The following is a 24,240-nucleotide window of genomic DNA, read 5'->3' on the forward strand; positions in this document are numbered from 1 at the left end:
CAAATTGCAGAACGCGCCTAAGGAAGGCTCAACTTATATACCGTGTACAAGGACAAAGTTCCTTGCTTGACAATACTGAGAAAAATGAAGTTTTGAAAAGTGTAAACTGACATACGAATGCTTCTTGACATTGATGATAATAGAGGCTGCTCTCAAAACTGCAACCAGAATTTCCGTTTAAATAAATAGTTACTTATTTATTATTACTTATATTTATTGCTGTTTTTGGGCTCAAGGTGAGGAAGGTCTACGTAAAAGTGGCTTGTTTAGTGAGTTTCCTTAGTGAGGCACGAAATGAAACCTAGATGCATTTGTTGAAAGTGAAGACACCTAACACTGGGCCTTGACTTAACATAAAAGTTGTCTGACCCCGAATGCATTTCCTTCTAACACTGAACACTGAATCACTTAAGTGAATGAAAGTAAAGGTTAGGTAAAGGGCACTCAGTAAGGAAAAAAGAGTAAAAAATCAGAGTGAGGTGGCATCGGTGAACTTGAACCGACTCAACAGTTGTTGACATAGAGTAAAAAAAGCGAAGGTTATGCGGGGGAGCATCTCTTCTCTCTGAAAAATAAATATAAGCATACACGGTGTAGCAAGCCCCATATTACAATAATGCCTCAAGGAAGTTTTTTTCTTTCTTTGATGTCAACTGAATGGTTGTAGGTCGGCGTTCCGATTTCCGTCTGATACGATGTGGTATGGTTAATAAAAAGCGACCCATACCCCGTGGCACATCATGCCCAGTGACGCAAGTTGGCAACAAAGGGAGTTAATGAGGAGTGGAACATAACCAGTGACACGTACCCAGGTACCCAAGTTAGCGTCAAAGAGGTTCATTGCACAGCGGCACTTACCCCGTGGGACATGCCCTGTGACCCAATTTGACATCAAAGGGGGTTAATGAAGAAGGGTCCATACATAGTGGCTCATACGCAGTAGCACCTACATGGTGACCGAAGTTGGCGTCAAATGTGTCTAATATAGAGGGGTTCATACCCATTAGCACATACGCAGTGGCACGTACCCTGTGACCCAAGTTAGCGTGAAAGGTGTCCACTGAAGAGCGGCGCCTACCTAGTGGCAGAAGCCCCTGACCCAATTGGGCTTCTTCGAGGGTGATTGAAGAGCGACCCATACCCAGTGGCCGAAGCTGGCAGCAAAGAGGTTCATTGAAGAGCGGCACATGCGCAGAGGCACAAGTCCCGTGATACAATTTGGCATCATATGAGGCTAATGAAGAGCGACCCATACCCAGTGCCACATACCCAGCAACCCATGTTGGCCACAAAGAAGGTCAATCAAGAGCGGCACATAAGAAGTGGCGCATACCCTGTGACTCAAGGGAGCGTCAGAGAAGTTCATTGAAGAGCGGCACATGCGCAGTGCACATATCCAGTGAGCGAAGGTGGTGTCAAAGTGGTACATAGAAGAGCGGCCGCATACACAGTGGCACATAAACAGTGATCTAAGCTGGTGACAAGGAGATCACTGAAAAGTGGCACATAAGCAGAGGCAAATACCACAAGTTCACTTGAAATATGTTAGTGACGAGTGACACATGCCCCTTGTCGCAAATGCAGTGACCCGTGATTGTACGGTGGTTCGTTATTCACCAGGTTCATTCAGCACCTTAGCCCCATGTTCTGCAGATTAGACCATGTACTTCCCAGTGTCCTAAATTGGCGCAATACGAGGCATATATAGGTAGATACGAAGAGCTATAATGCATCTCGTAAGTTATTTGCAGTACTGTGGAAACTGCTAAATTCCTTGGTCAATGTAAACGCCGAATGGCCCCCGTAATATGTTCATTCGCACTGCATTGTTTGCTCAGCGGCTGTAGAATTCATGACATAGTACTCACTTCTGCAAAGGTTTTACCCTGTTATGTATAGTTCTCATGAATTACCTCTTAAACAAAAAAAAACAGCTCTATCTTCCCGCCAGTATTCCGTCAGTTATGGCCGGCGTTGTGTACTGCTGAGCAAGGATGTTGCCGGTGTAGGTCTTGTACCTTCATTAGTGCTGCAAACGATTTGTTAGATGGAGTACACACAGGCATACAGCCGAGGTGCTTCCTAGAGGAGATATCAACTACGCCATGCTTCATAATAACATCATCAGTTTTGCGCATAAAACGCCAAAATGTTCTTGCAGTTTCCTTATTCCAGAAATCTGCAGTACGGCGTCCCGTATACTTTGCTGTGCACTGTGACCTGCGTCAGTATTCAGACAAATGCTTTGTGCCCTGACCATTTTACATAATTTGTTTAAGTGAAGCCAAACTAGAAGGGACGTCCAAAGCTCATACAAATAATACAGTGCGAAGAGAGCGTCCTGTTCATATGACGTAAACTGGGCAATGAAAAAATTTCAGCATATACACTTCAGACAGACGTGTGCAAATGCGAAAATATTACTCCACTTGTGGAACTGAGAACGTCATAAATGCGCTCATTTTGTGCACTTGTGACGTGCCGTCAATTGCACCCCATTGTCTCGACTGTTACGTGCCCAATGACGCCTACACAAGGCCACAAGCTTTTTTCAGCCACATGGCTGTGACGTAGCTTGGGCAACCACACACCCACACTACGCACACCTTTAGTAAGCCAGCACCCCGGAGCCGCCTAGGTGTCGAAGAGGAGTGCTTATCTCGCACCCCAGAGGCCCCATTTCGATTCCCTCCGAGACTGAAATGTGCGAAATTTCCTTTTCAAAAACATTTCTTTCGTTTGTTTACAAAAGCCTACACGCTGCAACTGCTAATGAGTGAACTTGCTTTGTGTAAATGAATTCAGTCTCTCCTAGCTGCGAAAATCTGCGGAACCCCTCTCACGACAACTGTCGGCGGCAATGCGTTGAGCACTGATTCATTATATTTGTAATTATGTATGGGGTTTCACGTGCCAAAAGCACGACCGAACTTGAGGCACACTGTAGTGGCGACTGCGGAAATATGGACCACCTGGGGTTCTTTAACGTGCACCTAAATCTAAGCACACGTGTGTTCTCGCATTTCACCCCCATCGTAATGCGGCCGCCGTGGTAGGGATTCAATCCCGAAACCTCGTGCTTAGCAGATCAACGCTATAGCCACTAACCAATCACGGCAGGCATTGATTCAATACAGCGACACAACATATTGCTACTGTCGAAACGAGATAGGTATGAGCCATGCACTGAAGCGGGTTTGCCCTTTCACGCTTCAATAACAACACTTTGGGTCATCTAGCACCGCCACCGTTTAGAGCGCACGTGGCCTCAGAAAACCATGGCTCTCCGGTGCGTCCGAACGCCGAGAAAAGCGTCAGGTAGCTATTGGGCTCCTCACTGGCACTTCTTTCTGGACACGCTGCGCCATCTAGTGGCACTGCCTAGTAGTGCGCCGGTGGCCTCCTAGACTAAAAGTTTGGAGCGCCCATAGCTGCGAACGCTGACAAAGTTTTCCGTGCTTGCCGCACACTCAGTGGCACATACGCAGTGACCCAAGTTGGCAAGAGGGTCATTGAAGAGCGGCACGTCTCCATAGGATTCATGACAAAGCTCACTAAACCGTTGGCGTGAAAGGTGCTCTTTGAAAACTGCCACATATCCAATGCACTTGTGCCGCAGCCTGCTAATGGGTCTGGATGCTGTCCTCGATAAACCCCTGTGACATGGGTTGGATTTGTCTCAGCATTGTAGAAATAATCTTTTAATGCCTCGTTATTTTAGGGTACTTCACGCACTTTCGAAGTACTATGTATTGATTCACTTTATATTTTATTAAATTATCTTTAAGGACCAACACAGAGGGTATGTTTTGAGGGCCCACAAGGAGCGTTTGTTCCAAACTGATGGAGCATGTCATGTTTTCCCACCATCATGGGATTACTAATTTCTAACAACTTTTTTCATCGTAGTCAGCACGGATTCCTTAAGAATTTATCTTGCAATACTCAACTTGCACTGTTTATAAATTACATCAGTTCCCAATTAGACCTTGATGTGCCCGTAGACTCATTGTTTGTAGACTTCGAGAAAGCTTTTAATAAGGTACCCCACAACCGTCTTTTCTTGAAACTTTCAGTCCTGAATCTCAATCCTCTAATTTATAATTGGTTGCGCAGTTTTCTGACCGACCGGCAACAGTTCATTTTTGCAAGTAACTTTTCATCTCCTCTCTCTCCAGTACTTTCTGGAATTCCTCAATGTTCTGTTCTTGGCCCCCTTCTCCTTTTAATCTACATTATTGACCTTCCTAATGACATATCTTCTAACATACACCTAATTGGGGAGGACTGTGTTATTTACCGACCAATTAACAATAGCTGAGATATCCCTGTCCTCTAGCGTGACTTACAAACAGTTGAAAAATTATGTAAGACGTGGTGAATGTCAATAAATGTAAATAAAACCTCATTATTATCTTTCAATCATCGGCGTTCTGATATAGCTCCCTCATATCTCTTAGGTACTTCAATAATATCATCTGTGAGTTGTTATAAATATTTAGGGCTTATTTTAACGCACGATCTTTCATAGTCGTCTCTCATCACTAAAATAAATAAATAACTCACCGCATCTTAGGCTTTCTCCACCGACATCTGAAATTTTCCCCTCCTTCGGTAAAAACGCTTGCCTAGAAATCTGTGGTAAGGCCCAAGCTTGAATACGCATGCTCAATTTGGGACCCTCATCATACTAACCTTTCTAACATCCGTGAATCCATCCAAAACCGTGCAGCCCGATTTATTTTCCATGGCTATTCTTCATATACTAGTGTCGCAGCTATAAAATCTAATGCGAATCTTTCTAGACTAGAAACGATACGTCAAGTGTACAGGCTCATTCTATACCACAAGCTTTAACATGGCCCGATTGGTAACAGCGTCATATCGCCAGCTCACCGCCATTTATCCCAGATCAATCATTCAAAGTCAGTATACCCCCCGCATGCGCGCACATCATCTAATCTTCATTCGTTTTTTCCACGTACAACGAGAGACTGGAATGATCTGCCAGAAGAAGCGGCGGACCACTCCAGTGCGACTGCGTTCAGGACTGCCACCGAACACATTTTTCTTTCAAGCTGCACATCCCTCATGTAAAACTCCTCTCCAGGGGCATTTGAGGAATAAATAAATAAGTGAAAAAATCAATATATGGAGGGGGGGTAGTACAATAACAGGAAACCAGAATAGTTACTCTATAATTGTGTGAGGGGAATACAAACAAAAAGGCAATTTTCAGCAGTGCGTAAATAACAGCAGTACTATCTATCTATCTATCTATCTATCTATCTATGTTCGTGTGTTGTCATATAAACGTTCTTCCACCTACCTGGGTTATTGGGTCGAATGGTGAGGGAATCAGTCTGCCATGCTGAAGTAATTTAGAAGCTTCGAAACCAAGCATCGGACCAACTTGGGTCTCTATGCGGCAATGTGTGCATACGTGCCGCTCTTCAACGAACATCGTTCACGCCGGCATGGGTCATTACAGATGCGGGTCTGGTTAGGTACCACTTTTCGAAGAAGCTCTTTGACACCGACTTAGACTGCTTGGCACGTGCCACTCGGTCTGTGCTGGTTTTCAATAAACCTCTCTGATGCCCACTTGGCTGCCAATAGGTGTGTTCGGCTCTTCGACGATAGTTCGTGAACTGGAATGAACTTTCAAGTAACTTCAATGAACCACCCTGATGCCAACTTCTGTCACTAGGCATGTTCCGGTAGGTGCGTGCCCCTCTTCAATAAACGTCTTTGACGTTAATGCGTTAACATGGGCTTCTAGGCAAGTGTCACTGGGAAGGTACCGCTCTAAAATGTGGAAAAAATACCGCTTAAAGCTGAGCGGATTCGAACTATGTTACAGTGATTCATCAAAGGCGAGCAACTAGGCGCATTAGAAGGCTGCGCCACAAATGCACGGGGCATGAGCCACTTTCACTAAACGCCTTTCACAAGAAAGCTTCAAAGAGCTGCGCCATGAATGCACTTGGTATGTGCCTGTCTTCAATGAAGCTCTCGCCAACATGGGACAATAAACATGTGCAACTAAGTGTGCGACATGCTGGAAAAGAATTCCCAGAGTTGGCAGGCGCCAGCGCTCCGCGTTTTTCGTCTCAAAGGCAATGTACAGATTTCTACGAAGTGTGACTTGATTGCTAGAAAGCCTATGTCCAGAGAGAAGAGCCACGAAGGAGATCGATAGCCGCATGACACGTTTCTTTGCGGCTCATGATGCATTTTGGAGGCCACGCGCAAGCCTCACGGCGGCTCCGCTAGATGACACCAGGTGTTCTTAGGGAAGCGCAAAAGAAGAGTCCTACTGCAGTGCATGCATTATTCGTAACTTGTTTCGACTGCGGCAATGCGTTGTGTCGCTATACTGGCGTCATACTAAACGCATTACCGTCGACAGACACCGTGAGATGGGTTCCACCACCTTTTGTAGGCTGGAGAGGGTGGATTAGTTTAGACCACGGTATAAAGAACAATTTAGAGAGGTGCTGACACTCTCCCCCGAACGCTCGCGAAAACGCTGCTCGCTCGCTCCCCCCCCCCCCCCAAATTATGTTCCGCTCTGTTACAGCTCGGTCGCCGCCGTTGTAGAGGGCGCTGCGAAATGCGGTCCCGGTCTCGGCGGCAAGACGCTTACTGCGTCTTTGTGGCTGCATGTCCGTTTTGAAGCCACGCTTTTTGTCGGTGCGGCGCCTTCGTAGAGGGGCTGTGAAATGCGGTCCCAGTGTTGCCCGGGCGTTGGCGAACATACTATGGACGCCCGGTCTGTCTGTCTGTCTGTCGGTACGTACGTCCGTCCGTCCGTCCGTCCGTCCGTCCGTCCGTCCGTCCGTCCGTCCGTCCGTCCGTCTGTCTGTCTGTCTGTCTGTCTGTCTGTCTGTCTGTCTGTCTGTCTGTCTGTCTGTCTGTCTGTCTGTCTGTCTGTCTGTCTGTCTGTCACTGGGCAGTTCATGGTCTTTCGGAAGAGCAGTGAATGGCTACGTAGGAGAACAGAGTGCGAAATGAGTCATTGCGCCGACTTAGGCTATGCGTACGAGACATTGGGTACGTGCCCCTCCTAACCGAACCTCTTTGACGCCATCCTTAGTCACTTGTTCTGTGCCACATGATATATTCCTCTCATCAGTGAAGCTCTTTGATGCCATATTGTATTACTGCGTGTGAGCCACGGGGTATTTGTCGCTTATGGATGTAAGAAATCATATAAAAGTTACCCAGGCCTGGGCGAAACCGAAGCCGCTTTTTATATAGTCATACAGTCTCTTCTGAATATTGTTTCGCATATGTGCCACGCGCGGACTTAGCGGTGACGCCTAATTCCTCAGCGTGTCTAGTGAGTAGCGTTAGCGAGGGGCGCGGCTTCAGTACACGCCTCATACATGACGAATTTAGGGTGTGACAATAGGCTGTTTAATACCCTAGTTACAAGGGCAGCTTAACCGCGGTTAAACTTAACCGTGGTTAACTTGTTCAACATTGGTGAACGATAACCGTTGTGCATCAGAGTTACGCGACCTATCCTCTTCACGCTTAATGCCATGCACGAGTATGGTCCTTCGCTGGCGGCAACAGTGGCATCGAGCCTAACCCTCATCTCGGTGTACAGGCGTGGGTTTCGATTACTTGAGCGCAGAGCGGCCAGATTATTTTCCCAAATGCGTATCAGCGCCTCCGTTGTAACATCAGGCCAAATGATAGGCATTTGGGAATATATTTGGGAAGCGCTCGCGCTGCCCTCGGGAGAGATACCATCTGCCATCTTGAACGTTTCCGAAACGTCCGTTACACTAAACTAAGGTTGCCATCAACCGCGGCTTGTGTCTTAACCACCGTTGCACCTGCCGTGTAACTGCGCTAGCCGCGTTTAGTGAGAACCGCGGTTACGTAAACCGCGGTTAAGGTAAGCAGTGTAACAGGGGTATCAGAAACCTTCTTCCATTGATAATCGCAATAAAGTCAACAGTCATTGTGGAATAGGTTCTGTAGGGCTTTTTTTTGTCTGCTGCCAACATCGAATAGCGGCTGTCACGGCTATGATCGAACTAGCGACACCAAGTCAGGCAGCGCAATGCCACGACCACTAAAACTCTAGAGTGTGTTAGTTTCTAACATGCAGCCAAAATGCGAAACGCGAATAAACTTGCAATTCGGCCTGGTTTTAATGCAGTCGCCTTGACTAGGCGTGAACCCCACGACTTCGTGTTCCGCAGAAAGCAACGCCACTGAACCTGTACGCAGTTTCAAATTTCAAATTCTTAGGTGAAGGTACTGCACGTGCTGCACTGAAGAAATGTCGCTTCTAAGTGAAATATAAGTTCCCTAAACTCCCTGCACTTCTACCTGAGCATCCCTTTTGGGCTATTCACAAGACCGACCGAGATCCGCGGACAAACATTGTATGGCTCAGTGCTTATGAATGCCGCGGTACACGAGGACGAAGCCGATAAGCTGCCGGCGGCGCAGTGCCCCCTGGGTCAAACAAGTCAGGCTGCTGCGCGAAATTCGGTCCGTCATGTGAGTACCCCATTGCGCCACCCTTTCTCAGTTCTGTAACGGTTAAGAACCATCACTACCTTATCTCCAAGGACTTGATACGACAAAAAAATATTAAGCGGAATGTTATCAAATCAGCTGATAACGTTGAGGCTGAGATGGAATATTCATAAATTACTTTCATGGCCATAATTTGTTTTTTGTTTACAATAATAACAGAAGTGACGGATCAATACACAGGTGAAAACACACTTGTTAAATTAAATTTAGGGTTTTACGTACCGAACATATGATCTGATTATGAGGCGCCCGATAGCGACTCATAATGATTCGATAGCGACTCATGATTATGAGGCGACTCAGGAGTCATTTTGACCACCAAGGGTTCTTTACGTTCCGTTCCACTGGACGGTACACGAGCGTTTCGGCATTCCTATCCCATGGGAGTGTGGTCGCGTTGGCCAGGATGCAGTCAGCGATCTGGCGTTCAGCAGCACAATGCCATAGTCAGTGAGCTACCGCGGCGCGTTTATAGATATATTGAGCTCGAGATCCGTACTTACAACATGTGGCCTGTAACATGTGGTACGCAAGCGTTTCACAATGACCAGCACTTACCGGCAGGAACTTGATGCTCTGCTGCTTTCCGTGTCGTATCGCGCAAGAGAGACAGAGAAAAAAAAGGTCAGTGCTAAGCGTAAAGGTTGAAGAAGTTCTTTACAAGCTAAGGTTGGTGTATTCTGTGCTTCGAACATTACGTCGTAAATGTTTGTTTCTACGCCAGCTATAACTGACGGTTGGCACAAACAAGTTACTATGCAGGAACGCCACATATGTAAGAGCGTTACAGAATAAAGCTTTTCAATATTTAATGATTGAACCTACGATCCACTAAAGAATCCCGGAAAGATCGTGAGTTATTGGCTTAACTGGTTTTTGCGAGAAAGTGTGCATAGAATGGCGCTCTTTCATTACAGGTCCTGACCACATTACACGTGTTGTTGACTAACAATGTTGCATTATACCGAGCCTCTGATAGGCTGCTACCACCTTCGAATTCACATGTGCATACACCTCTTACTGTTTTGGGTCGTCTCTGCAGATTTCTAACACCATCATTTGCACTTCATTTATTAGTGCGAAAGCATCATTAGTGAGTAGACCTTGAGCGAAAACGCGTCGATGACACGAAAGGTACAAAAAGGCTATGAGCCCTCGACCTTTCGAGGGAGTGGAGCCCACGACCTTTGTTGTAAATTAGGGTACGAACCCACGACTTCTTGTGTTAATATGGCTACAAGTCTTCGACCTTTTGTGTGAGTCAGACCATGACCATCTGTGGGAGCCGAGCCTATGACTTTTGGTGTTAATGAAGGTGACGTTTATTCAGGCACACTTATTTAGAAGCAGTTAGGACACTCAAACCCACGACTTATGACCAGAGGCGAACCCAGCACCTTTAGTGGTAATCAAGGGCAAGATAATTAAAGAAGAGCTAATTTAGATACAGACAATTAAGGCACTCGTCCCCATGACCTTTCGTTGTAGTCGAAACCACAACCATAGGTGCGAATCCAGTCTAGGACCTCTGGTGTTAATGAAGGCGAAGTTAGTTATGGCATAGTTTAAGATAGACTTCATGACTGCACTCCAACCCAAGACCTTAGGTGTAAGTCGAACCCTCGATTTTTGGAATTAAGAGGGATGACTAAGGAAAGTATACTAGGCCAATTAAGAGGGATGACATAGCGAACTAAGAGGTTGAGTAAGCGAATCAAGAGAGATGACTAAGTGAATTAGATTAAGCAAATTACGGGGCGCGTGGACGCCATTTGTCGTCTTTAACGCATCGGCACTTGGGCCTTCGCCTTCAAGTCGTCTTAGAGATAACATAAGAGACTGTGTGAATTTTTATCTATTGTTGAGTTATATACTTGCTCACCCTCTAGAAGATTTTATATTCGAAATCTGAATTTCTAAGAGTTCTGTAACCCACGCTTATAATATATTCCAAATTGCAACTAGTAAATTCAATGAATAAATGAATAGAGAGTTGGAATTCGTTAAGAACGCATCCACAATTACTCCCATGTAAGTAGTAATAAGGTAGGAAAGGACGATGACACGTAGCTGGTGGAATGCAAGAATGGAAACGAAAATATTGTCATGCATCTGCGATTAGAGAGAAGCTATAAATAAAACCCATCACCGGTTTCTTAAAAAAAGTCCTTCGCAGATGAACAGAAAATAACGCCCAGAACTTTATTAGAGGAATTATCCTTGAACGAAGCACTGTGTAGTGGCTCCTTATTTAAATGACCATATATGAACGGGTCAAATGATTTCAATCATTAAGCCACCATATAAGCGCGTTTATACAGATATGCGCATATATACAGTACATATTATTATGCGTAAAGAGGTAATCTTTGATCGAGGTATGTTTGCCATCAGAGAGCAGGAGCATCTGTACAGAGCGGCATCTGGGTAGGTGTAGCTTCCAGCTGCCTTTGTCTTCTCCTACTGTCCAATAATTTCGTCATTTATTGTACGGCTTTTAAAATACTGAAATGCAATATTTAACAACCGCATATATCCTTAGTATTACTGGATAACGTAGACATTGTTAGGCTTAGTTTCAGTTAGCATAATTTTGCGTATTCGTAAGCGTAAAATACTTTTATTGCGATGACGATTATACGGACACTGCAGAAGGATAGCCGCCGCGTTGGCGTCACCGTCAACGAAGGTGCTCTGTGTAAACTCCCAGGGCGGTGACGTCTTCACCACGCGCCGTACTTTGTATGTGCATGTGAAAGCGTCCGACGGTGAGCTAACGGTGGCGGCGCAATCTCGCGTACACAAGGGAGGAAAGCAAGGAAGACGCGTCACATCTTTCGTCGCGTACACGGCCGAGTGCTGATAGCTTCCTCTGCGTTGTATTTTTGCCGTTTCGTTCGTGTTGAAGCGAGAGGCAGCATGAAGGTAAATTCGCTCACTGCTGCTGCCGCACTTCCTCGCTCCAACAATTTACAGCCAGTGTGCGCAATCGATGGGTGAGATGTGTCCATGTTTCCGTTTGCATGCGTGACACAATGGTTGGCCATTGGTTACATGGTTACGAATGGTTACAAGTTTACCCTACAACTATGATAAAAGTACTAGCCTTACTTAGTGTAGTGGTCTACTAATTTGCTACCGCAATCGAATCCTCGCCTTTTGGGCGAAACTGCAACTTTTTTGTCAGGTGGACCGAAAAATTGCAAAGGACCTTCGGAGAGGATCCTAAATAATTCTTCGCATTAACAATCATCGTTGACTTTAGATTCAACCCGGGATGAGGGCTTTTTTCGAAGTGATTGCTCTACCCTCTTAGCTAACGAGGCTGAATTGACCAACTCAAAGCACAGGGACAATGAATATGGCATGGCATCCGAGATTTGCTTGAGCTGGCAGGTTTTTCGTCCGGACGTCCCCTTCGCACGGAGAGAGCGTAATTTCAGTGGTGGGGATGGCCCGCCTGTTCCTCCCGCGGCGTTCACACCTGACAGTTTTTCATGCATCCTGCAGGCTTTCTCGTGCTCCTGTACTGTTGCTGCGACTTGGATGAAGCGAGAAAAACAGAATTTTGCACTGCCTTATGATCTCTTACTTATAAGAAAATGATGGCTGATATTGTACGAGGCACAAATCACATGGTGTCAGCTATTTATTCTCGAATGCGGCAATTTTAGGAGCGCAGATGCACTCCCACTACATACACGTCGGCATGTACAAGTGGCACATCAGTGTTAGAATTCGTCATGAGACGGATAGAAAGTATAAAGAGCCAGCAACTAGACCATTTCATCGACCTCTTGAACTACGTATATAGCGTATAATATACGCACGAATAAGCTTGCCAGTTCAAAGGCACATACTCAAATGGAAGTGTTACTTAAGCTGCAAACACACAATGAATGCTTCAGCTGAGGCGCAGGGATCTTTAAAAAAGGTGTCGTTGCGGATGTCACTGCGGTGGGCATTTGCGTGTCCTTGCACGCCGCACTTTTGAGGCGGTGTAGAGCACGATATTGTGCGTAAAGCGCGAAATCATAAATTATGCAGTTATTTGCAGGTTTACTAGTATGCTCTATTTGTCGCCCACGCAGGTATTGTCATAATTATAAGCAGCATGAGTGAAATGGTAATTATATCGAACACACAAATCCTCGTGTTTTTTATCGGTGTGCCTCATCTCATGCGCCTGTCCGCTTACATGTTTATTTTATTTAATATAGCAAATATGCTTATGAATGACATACATGGCAGAAGGAAGGCATTGGGTAAGGCGAAAATAGCAATGCGAAGTGCAAAATGAGTTACTGCAAACTGTCGATGGTAACACGAAGAGAAAATGAGCAATATATTGTGAGACTATTGTGGGCGAGTTCCACCACTGGAAAAGCTCGCACTGCCTTCGGCGTGACGTGGTATGAGTGTTCACGTGTACACAGCGGCCAAGTCGACTGCTTCGGAAGCGCCGCCGTTAGCTGAAAACGAAAGTATAAGGTCTCACCTGCGGCGCGGTTATGATTCAGTGGGAAGGTTTACCCGATTCGGCTGCGTGCTTGACAACACTTGAAAGCCCAATAATAGGTATTGGCTGCCTTTGAAGGCGTCCATCATGGTAGGCTACTGCTCGGTGCAGCAGTGCCTCCCGTACTCAACGGGACCCGGTGTCAGCCTTCATACGTACCCGCAGCACAAGACACTGCGCGAAGCTTGGATCGCGAAAGCAAGAGAGTGGTACATTTTTAGGCATCAGTAACTCTCTGATTTAACCGGGACTAGAAGACGAAGGCTTGCTGCTGGCGTACGCGGTGCTGTTTTGTGTAGGAAGCACGGCGTAAACACATCAGGAAGTGTCACTTACGACAATAGTTCCGGGGTGCAGGCTCTGACAGGAGTAGCCGTGCGTCGTGAAGAAAGATGTGAGGTTTAAGTCACAGCTAACGTCAATAATGCTAAAGAATGCGAGTGATGCGAAACAGATCCTAAATAGGAGCACTAGAACAAAACTACCAGCGGGAAGCCTTTGAGCGCTACAGTAAAATATTCATATTCAACTAATATTGCGGCCTATAATTGACAGTAACTGCATTTTTCATTTCTAACATTTTTATGACATGGAGCACATTGCTCAATTTATTCGTTCAAGGTGGATTCCGCCTGAAGCAGTGAAAATTACTTGCACTATTATTCGCAATATCCAGGTCACTAAATGAGCAAGTTCACTAATGAACTTCTGTAATGCTTCAGGTTAGGACATTTTACAAACGCAAAATATAAGGGGAGAAGTAACAAAATCGTGTTCGCTTAGGAAACAATGGGAACACTTGTGGCGATTTCGGTATATTTATCTTCAGCATTGCGTTCGCGTTACATTTAAAAATTACTTGACGCAATCTTTGGCAATTGTTAGGTGCAGTGCCAATGCATTTAGTAAAGTAATTTATGGACGGATACCCTGAGAGTTGTGCTAGTGTTATGTTCTGGGCTAACACGTTTCTACGATGGCTCGTTTTCAATTTCGCAAACGTACCGTCTGTAGTACAGCGAGTAATTACAAAGTAATTTATTCGATATTTTAAAATAACCACCTGGACATCACGATTTATTGTTTATGCGATAACCGCTTTATGCGGAAAATCTGCCAAAGCAGCGGTAAAGCACTGTCTGTGGGTTAGATTAAAGAATGGGCCCAAACTAATAAACAAGCCTGCCTGGCACCAATCATCTGCATCATAGTGATTACATCAAATGTTCGAGATATTATAGGGAATCTGTCCGATGCATTCCCTTATGACGCGCTCACTTCTTAAGTAGTATGAGCATCCCTCCGCCAACCCTATTCGAGAGATGGGTAAATCATTAGACGTAACTGATTGGAAAAGTATAGACTCGAACCATATAAATCCTTACCGAATGCTCGGACATGTTCTGTTTGTGAAAAATAATGCGTATTGCCTTTGTATAGCAAATACGATCACAGCTCTTCTTGAATTACGTTAGTCATTCATAGTAAAAACTTATTTCTTTGTGGGACATAATTTTGAATATTCGTAACGATAGTAGAGGGGAGCTCTACTGCAGTCTCCGTAATTATCTCGCTCAATGAGATCAATGAACAGGAGGCGCTTCCTGGTAGCCTACCTCACAAGCACTGGATCAAAGTAGTGCTGCTGAAATTCGGTTATCTGACAAGAAACCGTTCACCAGACTTAGGTGCCATTGTTTATGGCAACAATCCGTACATTTCCCTTTAGTTACTGCTTGCATAACTTTAGGAGAATAACTTCTGTAGTCATTTTCTTTGTTTATTATTAATGTAGGATTGTTTCTCTTTTCTTTCATGAGCGTTTAGCACAATTTTCCCTATTGAATATAAATTTACGTTAGAAGTCGTGTAGCGGAGATACCGAGAACGTGGTCTTTTCATTTCATTTTCTCTATGTCACTATATTAAGAAACTGAACTACAGCGATCTCCACTCAAACATTATTGATGCCAACTGTCATCGCTGTTTTATTTAAATTGTTTCCTCGATGACCTAACTGTGACTTTCGTGCACTCGTTGATATAAGGTTTACTCAGTAGACTATTTGACAACTTTTTGCACTGTTTTTCATCGGAACTACTGCTCTCGTAAATGTTATCAAAGTTCCCCTTACTCCTCTGTTCTGAAAAAAAGGCAGCTAGTGTTTCATAGCGGAAATGAAAACGGCAACAATGGCTAACGCCTCTAGATCCACTGGTTATAACCCAAGCGAATTTAAGCATTCGTCCCAGACAAGTTCATAACTTAGCGAGACGATTTTTAAACCGTCGCACATTTTCTTCCGAATAATATTGCCAAAAGAGTGTACATTTCGCTACAATACCACAAAAAGCTGGAACGTGTAATAATCACAACATGCCACATTTTTTCTCGAAACTACAGGACCTAATTTTTCACTTCGCCCAGAGCTCTACTACCACAGCGAAGAAATTATTTTTGAAAGGAAACTATCCCGGCTCATCAGTACATCATCATCAGTACATCATCAGTATATTTCCCTCTAATTTATCGTGCCTGCCCACCGTATGACTTGTTCCGCTAAATGTGCTGTACATCACAGAATCAAGCTGTGTTTGTTTAATGAAAATTCATACGAGCTGATTTTACATTCTGGTGAGTGATAACACAGGGTGTTAGAACAGGCCTACTAAACATTCATATAACGTTGAGCGAAGTCCTTCTTTACACACCTAAGTCTGAATAGTGAAATAGTAACTGATCTATGTAATGAAATTTTAAGTTTTTAATGAAATGCATGACAATTTTCCAATAGTTAAAAGAAAGGCGCGTTTCTCATGCAGTTTTTCTTGCCATTTCAGCGGGGTTATATAATACGCTTTCGCAATAATTCACCTTTAGTCTTTACTAATCAAGGCATTTATTAAAATTAAATGGTAATTGAGGGAGGTGAAACAAAAGCTTGGCATTTTCCTTAACCCTACACCACTCAATGAACAGCGCTCAGGTATTAATGTCCCTTGAATAAGTGTATTTTATATTGTCACAGGCGGCGATCCTGTAGTCGGTGATTAGACCATGATGACGATGACAGTCCGCCTATCTGGTCTGTGTGCGCTAGCCCTGCCACTGCTGCAGCGTGGTGCACCTTGCGTTTCAAATATATCCTCTGTATATATTTCTCCCGCTAACAACATTACTGGAGGTGCAAGCTGAACACGCTACAACATCGGAACTGGACGTTCGCAGGCAACGACTGCGCTCTCCTGCCACCGCGATGGAGGACCAAGCGGCCCACTGTGAACAAAACCCGTCACCGGTGGTTCTCGTGCGCCCTCATGATCCCGGGACATTCAACCGCACAAGCGACCAATGCCCAAGCGACCAATAATGCTTGCCAATGTCATCTTCTATTTTCTGGATACTGTGCGACTCTGGTTTCAGACGCACGAGGAAGATTTGACAAGTTGGGGCGTCTGTAAACAGAAATTACGCGATCTATGTAGGAAACCTATCAGACGACTAGTTGCCAAGAAACAAATCGCCATTCGCATCCAGACGTCCACAGAGTAGTAAATCCCCTATATTCAGGACGCGCTGTCTCTCGGCCGCCATATCGGCAAAGACATGTCTAAAGTGGACAAAGTAGGATACGTATTGAAAGGCACAGCCGATGACGCCTTCAATGCGCTACTGTATAAGAATTACCCTATAGTGGAGTCGGTCATCGCAAAATGTCGGTTTTTGAGCAGTCAAAAAGTCAGCGTATCACTCAGCACTTCGTCCGAATCCCCAATATGGTTACCACGTCCTCATGCCCCCCCCCCCCCCCCCCACCCCCCGCAGATTTACCCACACTCCATCATTTATTTATTTATTTATTTATACTGTCAGCCCATTTAGGGCTATTACAGGAGTGGAGAATAAAAAACAACAAAAAGAAACATAGAATGCGACCGAGTTACAAGCTTTGACTCACAAAGCTTGTCTTACAATGGAAAACACATCTGAAATGCAACATACGAGGGAAAGTAATAAAGAAACCATTCAAAATTTGGCAACTGATCGTCATAGACACAGTATGAGTCACACATGTAAAAGTAGATGCATACATATTGGGCAATTCACTACGTTTTATTACAAAAAAATTGTGATTTTAATACTTTCCAAAAAGGCAGTTAGGGATATCGAGGTTACAAGAGAGTCGGGTAACAAATTTCATTCTCTTATCGTCCTAGGAAAGAAACTGAACTTGAAGCAATCATTGCGGGCGAGTGAAGGAGGAATGTACATACTATGACGTTGCCTCGTTGACGCGTTCACAGGAAGCTCAAAATAATCATCTGGTTTAATATCTACTTCAGCGTGAATAACTTCGAAGAGGAATTTTAATCTGTCGTATTTAGTTCTGACCTCAAGTGATGCTAGATCAGCTAATTGACATAACTGTTGGAAATTGGATCCGACGATATTTCGTAAATATAAACCTGGCAGCTAGCCTCTCTATTCGGTCAAGTCTAGAACAGTTAGTTATGGTGGGTGGGTCCCAAACAATTTTAGCATATTCAATAATTGGTCTAACTAGAATTCTGTAAGCAAGACATTTAATTTCAGGGGTTGCCCGATCGAGGTTCCGCCTCAAAGACCACAGGGCTCTAAGCGATTCGATGCACATATTTTCTGTGTGTGTATTCCAGCGTAAATCTGATGTAAAAGTTAAACCCAAGTATTTGTATTTTTCAACGTTCTCGAGTTTGTTGTTATCAAGGTAGTATGAGTAACTAAGGGTATGCTTTTTGCGTGAAATAGACATAGAGACTGACTTTTGTGGGTTTATAGCCATTTGCGAATCGTCCGACCATTTTTTGATGTTTTGTAGATTTGAGTTAAATTCTTCTTGGTCTTGTGTCGATTGAATTTTGTATATATGACGCAGTCGTCGGCAAGCAAGCACAATGGTACAGTGATGTCAGTAGGCATATCATTATTAAGTACGAGAAATAAGAGTGGTCCTAGTACCTGTACCCTGAGGTACAACAGACTCCACAAGTGAGGGTACAGACTGGAAGTTAACAATTTGAACATACTGTTCTCTGCAATGAAGGTAAGACGTGAACCATTTCGTGATTGCGGAATTTTTGAATATGGCGTCTCCTTTGTGTAATAACTTAGGATGAGAAACTTTATCAAACGCCTTTGCATAGTCTAGGTACACTATGTCGGTGTGCCCACGCCAATTAATGGCTTGGGAGAGGTCACGTACAGTTTCTATAAGTTGAGTTGTCGTGGAAAGTTTTCTTCTGAACCCAAGTTGACGGCTGTGTAATACCTTATGGTAATCCAGATATTAAATAAATGTTTTGATATAATGTGCTGCAGTAATTTTGAACACGCGCTGGTAAGGGAAATTGGCCGGTAGTTCCTGACGTCTGCAGTACAGCCATCTTTGTGTATGGGTACGATTTTGGAACGCTACGAAGGAATCGGGAAACAGCCGGTAGTAATAGATGAGTGAAATATAATGGCAAGCTATCTTGAGACCCACTCCGCGTAGCTGTATAAGAATTCATTGGGTATTTCATCTGGTCCGAGTGATTTGTTTATATAATGCTAAGGAGCATGTTACGAGTTCCTTCTTCACTAATTACTATATCATCTATTGGGACCCTATCGGAAGCATCTACAAAGTGTGGAACCGTACCGTTATCTCGCGTAAAAACACACGAGAAAAAATCAGTAACGCTACCAACCTGTTTATCGTTATTTTGACTCCCATTCACGTGTGGTTGCTTACCGTTAAGATTAACGTTGCGCCAAAATTTTCCGGGGTCTTCTGCAAGAAATTTTTATTGCGAAAGCAATACCGCTCGCACTATCGGCCCATCGTGGTTGTGGCGCCTCCTTACACAGCTGCGCGTCACGTGGACGTGTGACGTCACGCCAGACCGAGAGACGGGGCCCCAGCTCGCGGCATCGATGGTCGAGGCGAAGCCTTGCGCGCCGCTGCTGCGGCGCTACCGAGAGAGGGCGCTCGCTGGTGTGACGTCACGCCAGACCGAGAGACGGGGCCCCAGCTCGCGGCATCGATGGTGGAGGCGAAGCCTTGCGCGCCGCTGCTGCGGTGCTACCGAGAGAGGGCGCTCGCTGTTGTGACGTCGCGCTAGGAGCATAAATGGGGCTACAGCTCGGCTCTTCGCAGTTGTGGGCGCGCTGCCTTGCACTATGTCGGATGATGTATAGCCATAAATTTAGCAAAGGGCAACCATGTCCACACCATCAGCCGAACGAAGGCGGAGCCAAGGGTATTGCTTTCGCAATCTTCCAGGCTTAACCAAGCTAAGCCTTCAGCCATTTTTTTTAAGTATGATACTATAAAAGCTGTCCTTGCTTTCCCGAACAAGTTGTTTTAACTGTTTACTTAGTTGTCGAATGTGTTCCTTATATTGTGAAGTGGTGTTTTGCAAACGGGCTTGTCGTTTCCTTTTCAGTTTCCTTTTAATATGTATAATTTCCCTCCTCATCCAAGGAGTCTTTTTCCTGATAATTTTGCGGCGTTTGGAGACAAAATGTTTGATGCACTGTCGTACAATGTTCGAAAGAGTGTTCAACAGTAGGTCTGTACTGGCTCCGGAACGGTAACGCTTTAAAAACTGGTCGAGGGACCGTTCTAAGAAGTCAAGTGCACTGACGTCATCAGCAGCAGCTAGAATGAACTTTTTTGAGTACTGGGCATGTCCGCAGTAACGGTAACATAACCATATTATGGTCGGATAGACCCTCTGCAACTTCACAGCAAACAAGGAAAGATATCAAGCCTCGCGATACAAAAACCAAATCAAGAATCGAGGACGTTGTTCCGGATACTCGTGTGTAATCGGTTACAACCTGGATTAGCTCGTAACAAAATGAAAGCTCTACTAGCTGTTCACAACGGGCGACTTGTGCTGGTCCAGAGGAATGGGACAGCCAATCAATCCCTGGTATCTTAATATCCCCTGTGATCAGAATGTTATCACCTTTATCACCTTGGTGCACATTCGAATCTATGAAGTTCCTAAGTTTAAACAACGCATCTATGCGGCAACCGGGGGTGGGGGCGGTACACAACACCTATGAAAACTGTACGACGGCCTAAGTTAGTCTCCATCCAGACTGCTTCAATATCACTCTCAACTGGCAGAATCGTGAATGAAATGTGGCTTTTAATCATAATGGCAACACCACCACCCTTTCTCCCTCGACCTTTTCTTATGACTATGTACCCGGAAGGAGTTATTTCCGCATCGCATATGTCATTTTGTAACCATGTTTCTGTAATGACCAGGATGTCTGGGTCATGTTCCAAAACGGCACATTCCAAAAAATCAGCCTTGTTCACCAGGCATCTGGCATTTAAATTTATGATCTTAAAAGCAGAGGGTTCGCGGTGATAAGTTCATGCCGTAGTTTTATCGGGAGAGGCGTGCCACTTGCTCTGGTCGTTTTTATCAAGACGAAGCTTGTAAAAAAATAATTGAACCTTCGCACCCTTACTTCTTTCTTTTTCCGATGATTTCCAAAGTTTCCGACTCGCCTGGAGAAATCTTCATTAATGCTTAATTTTGTATCCTTCAGTTTGCTGCAGGTGCTCGAAATTCTAACTTTATCCCTGAAGTCCGTAAATCTAAGAATAACTGGGTGACTTTGACCAGGGATTTTCTTTCTTAACCAATGTATTCGTTCCATTGAGTTTAGTTTCTGTATTAGTATACCTCCAAAAATTTCCTCGTTCACCTTTTTCATCAAAATCTCATCTGCTTCTGATTCTTCCTCATCTACTCCTCTTATGGTAAAATTATTTCGCCTCGAGCGATTATCCAAGTCCTCAGTTTGTCTTCTCAAGGCAGCCACGTGCACATCCAGTGTCTTAAGAAAGCTTTCCACTTAGGCAAGCCTGTTTGTTCTCAATTTGGTCCATGCTCTGTAACATCTTTTCAATATCCAGAAGTTTTTGCGTTATGTTTATTTCCGATGATGCCTGATTTTCTTGAATTTCAGTAATTTTTGACAAGATTTCTTTTTCGTTCTGAAGCATTTCTTTAACCATATCCTCCAGACAAGGCCAAGGGTTTTCTTCTACATCTCCTGAAAGCATAAGTAACAGGCTTGCCACTGAAAACACATCATTCAAACCATCCAGCACTATTTGTGCTGACTTCCACAAAAAGTCGCCAGGATCGTTCATTGAGAACTCTAAGCCATGGCACCCGTAAATCTTTATGGTGGTAGGCAAGACAACAACCAGTGTACTATTTCCCTAAACCAGGCCGTGACCAATATGGTAATTTTACCGTACTTTTCTAACAGTGACGCTGCTCTTAACTCTGTCTCCTCATTCGTCGCTGCTGCTACACCAAAACAGCTTTTACGCCACGTCCTGAAAATTCAGCCAAATTTCGCACGTCTAATGGCCGGCGCATCTGCTTCACATGCGCTATGATTGGATACATCCCAGCCATTGCCGCAGCCGTAGGCCAGCGTCATACCGATCAAACCACTGCAATCGGTGTCGTCCTGAGGATGTACCATATGCTCCATCGTTACGTGTTGAGTCCTGAAGTGCTGTACGTCCTTGTAGTAGTCCAGCCAGGCGCCTGCTTCTTCGAAAGCCTTGTAGGACTGCGGTGTCCATGGCGTCCACTACACCGCCCCTCCACCTTTTGTTAGGGATGTACAATGAACCTAACTACAGAAAAGACATGGGACGGTCCGAAACAGCCGATCACCAAAGAACCTCGCGCCACTTCTTTCTCTTCTCCGTTCGTCCGGTGTGGCGTTACAATATTGTTACGTAGGAAGACGAGAAATATTGTAAACACTGAGTGGAGAGTTGCCAGCGTTATTTTTGCAATGAGCTGCGTAATGGCTACTTGCGACTCTTGCGGTGTGTGAGGGTTGTTCACGTTCATCCGTCGTTTCAGGGCACCCTCCACATAAAAAACCTGCTGAACTAGCAGAAGAGGTGAAACGGGAAATTATGAAACTGGCAAGAAATTTCGAAACAATTTAGTGGTGCCCTGGCAGGGTGCACACTTGCCCCGTCATGTTGCAACCAGCCCTGTTATCTGCTGTTAACTTAGATGACAGAAAAAGAGCACAACCACACAATACCAACAGGCCGAAGAGCAAACAAACTACGCGTCTTGCGCTGTCATGCTTCCAGTGGTATCCAATAACATTCACAGTTATCCATAGAGTTCTGTCTGTTTTCTCAGTGAGAAATTATCGACAGCTGCTTCAACTGTGCTGCTTTGGAGGAACTACCAGGAAAATATTACTGCCACCTGAACACCAATAATAACGGTATTTTTTTCTTTCACGAGCGACCATGTATTGCTGGTGGAAAAAGGTCGAGTAATTTGTACGAATTTGCCACGACGAATAAACTATAATATAGGTTGTGTCATTTTTGAAAACAATCGTTTCTGACTTACCCAGGAGTCATTTCCCGTGCGGCGGTACTAGAATGAGAGGCGCAAGACATTTCAAGTGTTACAAAGTATTTGAACACGCAATAAATGACGGAAGCACATCTTCAAAAAGTACTCCATTTCTAGTATAGCTAAACACTAAGTGATTGAAGCGAAGGGGTGGGGCTTAGCGACTAAATCCGGCGCACCTGATTTATACTAGGTGAATATTTTCATTTTTTGCCCGATACGCAAAATATTAGGCTCAATTTATTACAGCAATAGATAGGCTGATAGACGTTGTAAGCATCAGATTTGAAAAGTAGTGGGGACTGACTTCTCCAAAGTGATTACTTTTCTTCCTTTCTTGAGTGTTTATCACAGGCTGTCATGATCCACGCTGTCTCCTTTTTTTCGATAAGTACCGGGTATCTCGAATTTCGGCATTCCAGAAATGGTCACGTGAAACATTGAAAAACACGTGAAAAACATTTACCTAAAGAAAATTTGAATCGACAAAAGCCAACAATAAAACACCCGGACACGCCTTATGTTCTATGCACACACGACACTCCTGCAAAATTAGCTGTATCCATGAAAACAACCTTGCCCTCGGCTGTATATTGTTCCTCCATTCGACTAAACAAGTAACCGGAAGTCTCGAAGAACGAGACGTTCTCACCGTCGCCAGTCGTGACGGAATTTGGCCTAGCCTGGCGTATGACGTTGGCCTGCGTGGTTCCGACGCAGCGCCGGGTTGGGGCGCCTAGATGATTCTGAGACCCGCATGGCACATGGTCGCATGACATGACGCGGTCTGGGCCATTCGGGCGTTCCGCCGCTGAAGGGCCTAGGCGACTGCCTCCACGGCACTGGGAAGTGGCTAGTTACGGCAGCGTGAGGCTGGACCTGGGTCGTGGAGCGCAGCCACGACAACGCCGCTGGGGTCAGGATCTCAGGCTGACGCCAGCCAACTCTCGGACGTACCCTCTCCGGTGAATGGTCCTCGAAGCTGCCATTTCCCGTCTCCAGAAGACAGCTGGAGATGCATCTGCCCTTCTCCTCGTCCATGCCAGTAATGCCCAGTCATCTCCGCCTTCGTCAACTTTTCGTCATTTGTTCCCTCTCACGCTTCTCGCGCTTCACGTGTTCCACGTGCACAAACGGAGCTATCAGCTCTTGGTGTGCCTAGACGCCTACAATGTGCGCATCGCAGATCACATTCAAGAATGCGCCATACCCAGCAGCTGCAGGAGAAGGCCCTCGCCTCTCCCCATGATGGAAGACGGCGTGCTTCCCCCCCCCCCCACTTTCCACCCTGGCGCACGCGAGATTAGCCCGCCATCGTAAGCTCGGCGTCACACACTTTCACTCGCAGACGAAGCGCTGGCATGCGAGGAAGATGTTATGGCGAGACGAACCTGGTACGTCGGTACGCCTGGAAAATGAGCTCCGTAGTGGACGTCGCATCGATGACGCCTTGGACTGCTTGCGTGGAGCTAAATACTTATCGTCCATTGATCTTCGCACCAGCTACTGGCAGATTTCAGTGTATGAAATGGACCGCGAGATGACAGCCTTCATCACACCGGATGGCTTATATCAGTTCAAATTCATGCCCTTTGGCGTATGCAATGCTCCTGCGACATTTCAACGTATGATAGACTCTCCAATGTGAGGCTACAAATAGATCACCTATCTTTGTTACCTTGACGACGTTATTGTCTT

At 45.1% G+C, this 24,240-nt stretch overlaps 1 protein-coding gene across 1 annotated transcript in view; it reads right to left on the reverse strand.

Moving 5' to 3' along the window:
* Positions 1–23,583, reverse strand: part of LOC129388009 (uncharacterized) — a 46,499-nt gene extending 22,916 nt beyond the window's left edge. The window contains exons 1-3 of the mRNA XM_072284676.1: positions 23,336–23,583; positions 22,537–22,563; positions 9,124–9,220 (exon numbers count right to left, since the gene is read on the reverse strand). Of these exons, the coding sequence (XP_072140777.1) occupies positions 9,124–9,220; positions 22,537–22,563; positions 23,336–23,583 (372 nt within the window). The remainder of the gene's footprint in view (positions 1–9,123; positions 9,221–22,536; positions 22,564–23,335) is intronic.
* Positions 23,584–24,240: the final 657 nt, after the last annotated feature.

This window comes from Dermacentor andersoni, chromosome 10, assembly GCF_023375885.2.
Source record: "Dermacentor andersoni chromosome 10, qqDerAnde1_hic_scaffold, whole genome shotgun sequence".
In the NCBI taxonomy this organism is placed as follows: domain Eukaryota; kingdom Metazoa; phylum Arthropoda; class Arachnida; order Ixodida; family Ixodidae; genus Dermacentor; species Dermacentor andersoni.